Source organism: Adiantum capillus-veneris, chromosome 23, assembly GCF_014529385.1.
Source record: "Adiantum capillus-veneris isolate H3 chromosome 23, ASM1452938v2, whole genome shotgun sequence".
NCBI classification, from domain to species: domain Eukaryota; kingdom Viridiplantae; phylum Streptophyta; class Polypodiopsida; order Polypodiales; family Pteridaceae; genus Adiantum; species Adiantum capillus-veneris.
In genome coordinates, this window is record NC_140953.1 from 129646365 (window position 1) to 129654610 (window position 8246).

General features: G+C 44.9%; 1 protein-coding gene and 1 pseudogene across 1 annotated transcript; both read right to left on the minus strand.

Annotated features, from left to right (window-relative positions):
* Positions 1 to 1686: 1686 nt before the first annotated feature.
* LOC147428538 (uncharacterized) lies at positions 1687 to 2601 on the minus strand. Its single transcript, XM_086497306.1, has 2 exons — positions 2135 to 2601; positions 1687 to 2055 (listed from the first exon to the last, which is right to left on the minus strand). The coding sequence occupies exons 1-2, from the start codon at positions 2366 to 2368 to the stop codon at positions 1987 to 1989; spliced, it is 303 nt and encodes a 100-aa protein (XP_086353432.1). The 5' UTR covers positions 2369 to 2601; the 3' UTR covers positions 1687 to 1986.
* A 6-nt stretch (positions 2602 to 2607) lies between these two features.
* Positions 2608 to 3155, minus strand: LOC147428539 (uncharacterized; annotated as a pseudogene).
* Positions 3156 to 8246: the final 5091 nt, after the last annotated feature.

The window sequence follows — 8246 nt, forward strand, 5'->3', positions numbered from 1 at the left end:
CATAACTCCGGACATGCCAAAGTGGGTTTTGAAGAAATCTTCAATAACAATGGCAAGAGAAGGAGGTGTCTCTAACTTCTCTTCGGGAATTCCACGAATAACAATGTTCTTGGAACGTCGCTCCCGTTCCTTCAACCGCTCCACATCCACATTCTCAACATTCTTTGTTTGAACCATAGCTTGCATGAGTGAGGAATTAGAAACCACATTGCTACCACATACATCAGCCCAAGACTTGTTTGTGCATATATTTTTCATGTCGCATACATCCTGGCTCATAGTGTCAAATTTTTCCTCTTTCAATACATGGTCATGCTCTACTTTGCTCATTCGCTCCTTCAAAGCATTCAAGTCCACAAGAGAGCGTTTACATTCCTTGACTTCCTCTTCAAGTTGCATCAAACGTGTTGTTTGCATCTCAAGTGTCCTCTTGAGATTCTCATTCTCAACCACAAGTACCCTTAGTATGCCATTCTCCATTGCAAGTGCTCGTAAGTCTTCACCTTGTTTGTTTACGGTCTCTTGCAATGATACCAAGTACGCCATGATCATGGTTTCCGATGTTGTTGGTTGGGTGGTTGTGTTGCTATCTCCACACTTAGGAGATTTTGGATCATTTTCCACAATGGTTGTGGACCTTGTTGAAGAAGAAGAACCCTTGCGAGTGCCGGAAGACATTGTATGTAAAATAGGAGATGAGAATCAATTTTGTTGAGCCTGTTCACTTCGGAAATGCTGCTACAGAAACTCCTTCTATAACTCTGAAAATTTCTGTCTTTACATCAATGTGTAGAGGACTTCGTGCTCTTCGATTGAGGCTATAGATCACCCAAATCGGAGATCGGATGAAGAAGTTATGATGAAAAAAGTGGACTGCTGTCTACTAGGTCAAAAAATGGCTGAGAGAGAGAGAGAGAGAGAGAGAGAGAGAGAGAGAGAGAGAGAGAGAGAGAGAGAGAGACTTTGTGCGTGTGAGGGGAGGAATGAGCATTGATGATCAATGATAAAGACCCGTTCCCCTCCCTCTTTTGGAGTTTCCAACATGGCCTGCAATAGAGCCAAGTTATGAGACTTAGACAAATTAAAAGACATTAAAAATTAGTAATAATTAAAATTTTAAAAAAATAAAGGCAATTTTTTCATGTCCATGATGATGAGGGGAATGCCCATTGTCCAGTGCCAGGTATGAAGCTTCATTTGTTTGGGCCCTTGTCTATTTGTACGCTTATATTTTCACAAGCAAACTACCCTTAATTTCACTATAGCTAGTATGTGCTAACGATTCTAAGATAATTTTTTCAATTGGAATCTCACGGGATACTCCTCTTTCTGTTGAAATGGAAAAGGCAAAGAAGGGGCAAGTGTCATGCGAGGTAGGGCAAGCAGCTAGGTGCAGGGGACAGATGGTGAGTGCAAGACAAGTGCCAAGGCTGATGTTGCGCCGAGACAAGGGATGAGAAAATGATTTTTTTTATATGTAATTAATCACAACAGTTGCAACGAACTACATCCGTGCTCAGTAGCTACAAATGGAATCCGTGAAAGGTTCTAGCTAATAGTAATGAAAACGAGCCAATATATATAAGCGCTATCATGCAAGAGCAAATAAACCTTATACTTGGTGCAATCATGAGTCTTACTTTTCTCTTCCTCCAACTCCTCTAGAAATCAAAGAGTTTTAAACAGTGTCTCTTTAAAGGGTTCAATAACATCTAAGTTTCAGATTAATTGCAATGATTTTTAGTTTCAACCGATGGCTTTTTTAACATGTCCGAGCTTCTTCCTAAACCAGCTAGTTTGGAGGGTCATCTTTATGGAAACCGGCTAAATTTGGAGGATTTTGGTGTAAAAGCCAATAAAATTATGACAAAGTGGTACAATGCGTGTAAAGCTTAGAATGTAGAATCGATGGTCGAGGAGGGAAAGGATCCTATCTCATTGCGAAAGACTATAGGGTCCCCTTGCTCAACGCGCTCAATTGCAGCTCTATATTGTTGAGGAAGAAGGCCATGACCTCTTTTGTAAGGCTACATCATCTCTTTTGCAGTACGTCTCCTGCAACGTCATTTCTTTGTCAGAGAGAACAAGAGAAAAGAATAAAAACAAACCCCCCACACACGTTTCTATCATTAACCTTCATTGCAATCACACAAGGCGGTGACACTTCCAAAAAAATCCTTCCCAAAAACCTGCTTGCCTTCACGCTGATTGGCTCCTGCGCAAGATGGGCGAGGGTGGGTAGCCCAGATCCCTCGGACACCAAACCCATCAACACAACCGTTGACTTGGCGTCCAACTCACCAAGCAAATGGGTATCCAGATGCGTCTGACAGAGGCCTAATTGATCCAGCTCGAGGTCCACCTCCATATTGGCTGCTAGTGAACGAGCTATGAATTGAAGATCTGGCAGCCATCCTCAGGACCCTTCGTTCTCTCTCCCTCTCTCTCTCTCTTTCTCTCTCTCTCGAGCCCTCTTGAATCTCGACTCAAGCTGGGGACTGCGCAATAGCCTTGCAAGGCAGGCTTCGTGAACGTCCCACTGGAGGCTCTGGTCTAGAAGATAAGAGAGGACAGGAGCTCTCACCAGCAAATTTATTGCAATGGGAGTGCTGTAATTCATAATATGGAGGGAGGGAGGGAGGGAGGACGCTACGCATCGAGGACGAAGTTGTCGAATGGAAATGTGCGGGAGAGGCCCATGATGCTCTTGAATGAAATCTTGTCAGGGTTCTTCTCATCCACCAGTATCCAGTAAGCTCCTTGGCCTTCACTCCATGGATTTGCCTTCATCCTCCTCAACGAGATGGTGCAAGTGATGAGCTGGTCGTAGCTGCAAGTGGATCCGCCTTCGCAAAGTGATGCTTCTGAGCCTCTTTAATGACCAGCCATACAAAGCCAGTCTCTTCCACCCACCCACCCTCCCTCCACCACATTCTTCAAGGGGACGAGCCCATTGGGGAGACCATATCCCTCATAGAGCTCAATGGCCTTGGCAGCTGCCTGCTCACCCTCAAAGATGATGGCCTTATCTCTCAAATCAGGGAAGAAGACTGGCTTCTCCACACCTTCCAACACAACGGCAGCCATGGCAGCTTAGCTTGCAGCACAGAGACAGAAGAAAGGGAGGGTCATAAGGACAATCCGCTCTCTCACAACGTGCGCCTTGGTGCCTCTCTCTCTCTCTCTCTCTCTCTCTCTCTCTCTCTAGATTCGCCCAAGGAGTGGGCATTCAGCAATTTACTCGTGCGTCCTGGCTCTAGCTCTAGCCTCTCAGGCTCCAGCTCAGTCTTTCTCTCTTCCTTTCCTTGGAAATTGGAAATGAGCAGCACCCCATCCATTCACTCTTTAATGAATTGGAAAGTTCGGGCTTTTGGAAATTGGAACTCAGTTAGGGTAAAAGCCCCATACTAAGCACATCGAAATTGTAGAATGCAAAACTCGAGCTACTCTACACATTTTCGAGCGCACAATGGTGCATTTTGTGGCTGAGAGCCCGCGTTACTTGCAAAATAAGCGTTGATGAATGCGGTTGAGAATTGCAGCATCGCGAGGCAGATGATCATTATTAAGAACAAAAAGACAATGCCCCTATTGCAAGACCCACCATGAGCCAGAAGTAGGACAAGGACTTGAACCCGCGCTGTGGCCAATCATTTATGTACACGTTTGCAGTCCTACTACCCACGCAGTCCCGTCGCGTAACTGATTAGGATGCACTACATTATAGTGACACCATGTTCGCCTTTATTTCAGGGCATGTCCCGTAATTGGGGCTTTTACCATACTGGCGCCTAGGGAACATGTGACAAAGTCACGAGGCCTACCAAGTTTAAGGTAAACACCAAATGAGCTTCTACAATTGATCTCTATTCAATAGAACACTATAGAAGAGCAAGTATATTAGCCAAGTACAACAGCCATAATTGATCTCTATTAGTATGGGTATTCAAGTATGTCGTATGTGTGGTCAATTTTGGAAGTGGTTTATTAATGGGTATCTAAGAAGATGCCACCAAATGCAAAAGGGCTTCACGGAGATAGCGGGGAGCCAGTCAGGTGGATGAAGGGAGAAGAAGACACGTGGGCATGAGCCAAGTAGGGAGCAGGTGTCCCGATTGCAGATAGGAGTCTCAGACGTTTTAGTCTCTCTCTCCTTCCTTTCGGAGCACGCAAGGAATGTCTCTCTCTCTCTCTCTCTCTCTCTCTCTCTCTCTCTCTCTCTCTCTCTCTCTCTCTCTCTCTCTCTCCTTCATTTGTTCCCCTTGTGACGATTGCAGGTAAGGCCCGCAAGAGTTGGGAGTGAACCGAGGCTGTCTGTGGCATGTGATGCAGGCAAAAGGAGCTCTTGCTCGCGTTCGATGCAGGCCTGATCACGTCGCACCTTTGCCAAGGTTGCCTAGGCCAGTCCCCCCCCCAACCCCCCAACCCCCCACTATTCACAGTAGTTTGTCGCGGACGGTAGCAGACGAGGTAGGCACGATAGACACACCCCCCCCCCCCCCCCCCCCCCCCCCCCCCCCCCCCCCCCCCCCCCTCGCGTGCTTCAGTACCCTCCTCTTTGACTGCTTGCACGCCAGCCTCCCCACTGTCCTTTCCTTCCATCCTCTCCTCCTCCATCTCCCCTGCAGACATGGCCCGCCTCCTACATGTTGATCCCCCCCTCGACTGTCTGTGACGCCAGCTACTGCCTGCACATCCCGCCCAGCTATTCTGTGCGTCGGCGTCTGCCAAAAGACTTAAGAGCGATTTTGTTTGCCGCCCAAACAGAGAAAAGAAGACATACAGGTTGTGGCCAAGGCTCGTATCACACACGTCCGCTGCAGTGTGCGGGAAAGACCATTTTCCCAAACATACAAAATTTCTTTTCTTGACTTTGTCAAGAGGAAATTTAAAAATTAAGTTTAGTTTTTCAATCTTTACACTATTTTGGGATGGAAATTCTCCTTTTGCACTTGCCCTCAACCGGCATTTTTGAAATCATTTTTCTCGAACACTGATGGGCTGTGAGGAATGTCTGGACCTATAGTCGTTTACTATCAAAATCATTTTGTTCCACATTCTTAATTTTTTTGATTTGTGATTGACACAACATTCCCAATATTGCACTTTCTGACATGTCCGATCGCTCGTGTGTGGCACGGGCCTAAGATAAAGCTCTAACATTTTGTAATGTAAGCCCATATCACACCAAGAAAATGGATGCAACTGACCTAGCAGAGATTGGGCGGCACCTGGAAAAGGTGTGCTGAGCTTTTTGATCAAATAGGAGCTGATTACAATAATGGTTGTAAAGCTGATGTGCAAGAAGACAACAATAAATAAAATGAGGGTGCAGATGTGGAGACAAAGGCTATACAAATGGTGGTATTGATGATGATGATGTTGAAGAGGCTAATGAGGGTCTGAATGTCCAAGATATTGATGCCTAGTGGCTACATAGAAGAAGATTAGTCAAGTTTATGGTAGCATCGACCCCAACAAATCTAGAAGCTTGTTGAACAAGTCTTAAAGATGTTAGTAGCTAAGGGAGAGGACAGGGAGGTACCATATTTTCTCATTGGTATAGCTATCTTACTTTGCTAGTGGAGTAAATTAACTCTTTGAACTACCAAGAAGAACACCCTCATATGAAAGATTCTTTAATTGGCTTGTTAGGGCATGTGTCTTATGGCATAAGCACTTAATATCCCCCCCCCGGCGGGGTAGGTCCCCCCAAGGGATTATGCATACAGTACGAGCATGAAATAATGGGGGGCTACCCCTATTGTATATGCTTCTGTTTGACCTCTAAAAAACCCCCTCTTGTACACTCATGTGATACCATACGGAAATCCAAAGTGAATCCCCTGGGAGAGAAACGCACACAGCTTGGAGAAGACGAAGGAAGCTCAAGGCACACAATAGAGAGTGTGTTACTTAGTATGCAATGGAAAGATAGATAGCCCTTGAGTGATGGGCGTATATACAATGCTCGGGGAAAAAACCCTCCTAAAGAGGGAAAAAATGCCCCGGCGATCCTAGTGTGTTCACACACATCACTACCACATGTATATGGTAACAAATCCCCCCTGGAGTGATGCGGTGAACGAGAGATGGCACATGAGTAAAGGGAAGTGCCATGCCCTGAGGACATGATCAGTCCGCCAAGGGGAGTAAGCCCAAAGCTTTGCGGAAAGCTTCAAGCTTCTCACGAGACAATGCCTTTGTGAAAAGATCTGCAAGGTTGTCCTGTGTTGGCACATAAGCCAAGCTGATCTCTCCTGCTGAGAGCCTCTCCCTGACATAGTGGTAATGCACCTCAATGTGCTTTGTGCGAGCATGAAAAACTGGGTTCCTCGCAACTTCCAATGCGCTCTGACTGTCAGTGTAGATAGTGTTGGAAGTATCCTGTCCAACACCCAAATAAGCCATAAGGCGTCTGAGCCATACACACTCAACCGTAGCTGTGAAGATTGCCCTGTACTCAGCCTCACAGCTCGAAGTGGCCATAGTAGGTTGCTTCTTGCCCAACCATGATATACATGAAATGCCAAGCATGAAACAAAAACCACTTGTGGACACTCACGTGTCAAAACAACCAGCCCAATCTGAGTCCAAAAAAGCATGTAAGTCTGGCGGCAATGATCCCCCCTTGGGATAAAACAAGCCAAGATGTAAAGTGCCACTAAGGTAGCGGAAAATCCTCTTGACAGCCTACCAATGCTTAGACCTTGGGCTATGCATAAATCTGCTGACCTGTGAGACTGCAAACTGAATACCCGACCTTGTGTTGCATACATAAATGAGGCAGCCAATAGCAGTTTGGTAAAGAGTGACATCAGCAGGATCGCCAACATCATGTAGACTCAACTTCAAACCTGTTTCCATGGGAGTGGCAATAGGTTTGCAATCCTCAAGTCCAAACTTACATAGCAATGTCTCTATGTGACTTTTATGACACAAGGCAATACCATCATCACACTGCTTAAACTATATACCCAAGTAATGATGCAACAGCCCCAAATCTTTCATCTTGAGGGTAGCATTCAAACCAGCCTTAAATTCAGCAATATGTCTGTCATTTGGTCCAATGATCAGCAAACCATTGACATAAAGAACCACAATAAGAAGTACATCACCCTCATGCTTTACATACAATGTGCTTTCTATTGGACTGTTACGAAAGCCTCGTTTGACCAAATGAGTGTCAGCTTTCTCATACCAAGCACGAGGAGATTGCTTCAACCCATACAAAGCCTTATTACATCTGCACACTTTGTCCTCTTGTCCTTTTATGACAAAACCGCGACGCTGCGTTACATAAACTTCCTCAAATATGTCACCATTCAAGAAAGCAGTAACAATGTCTGATTGATGTACATTCCAACCAAAATGATCTGCCAATGCACATAGAAAATGCATAGTAGTCATACGACAAGTGGGAGCAAAAGTCTCTTCATAATCTATGCCTTTTTGTTGTGCATAAATTTTTCCAACAAGTCGAGCCTTATGGCAATCGATCTCACCATCCGGCTTGCGTTTCAACTTGTAAACCCACTTCGTACCAATGGCCTTTTTGCCAGGAGGCAAATCACATAAAGTCCATGTGTCATTTTCTATAAGTGCATCATATTCTGATTACATGGCATCCATCCAATTTTCTGAATTTTGTGCTTCATCAAAAGACAGAGGCTCCTCAACATCATGTAAGCTAGACACAGCCAAAGCATAACAATCTGATGCATAAGATGCATGGCAAGAGCCTGAACGAGTATGACTAGACAAAGGTGCATCCAGTTTACTATCACGCAAAGTGTGCACCATCCATTTTGGCATACCTCTAGCCTGCTCATTTTCAACCCTTTCCTCATCAAGTACATCATGTACATCGGCATCAGTAATAGGTTGATCTGTAACATTTTCAGAAACCCCCATAGGCTGTACATTTGCCTCATTGGAACTTACATTCGTATTTCCACCATTGAAAAGAGGCAACAAAGTGTCATAAATGTCCTGTGAGCTTACATTACTGTCTCTAGTACATGACAGCAAGGGTTGAACAGAATCTTCCACAAACACTACATCCCGAGAAACCAGAATATGCTTTTTTTGCGGATGATATAACCTGTAACCTTTGCTTTCAGCACTATAACCAACAAAAATACATTTGAAAGCCTTATCATCCAATTTTCTGCGTTGTGTTTGTGGCACCAAACATATGCCAAATAGCCAAAAACATGCATGTGCTCAATAGAAGGCTTTCTATC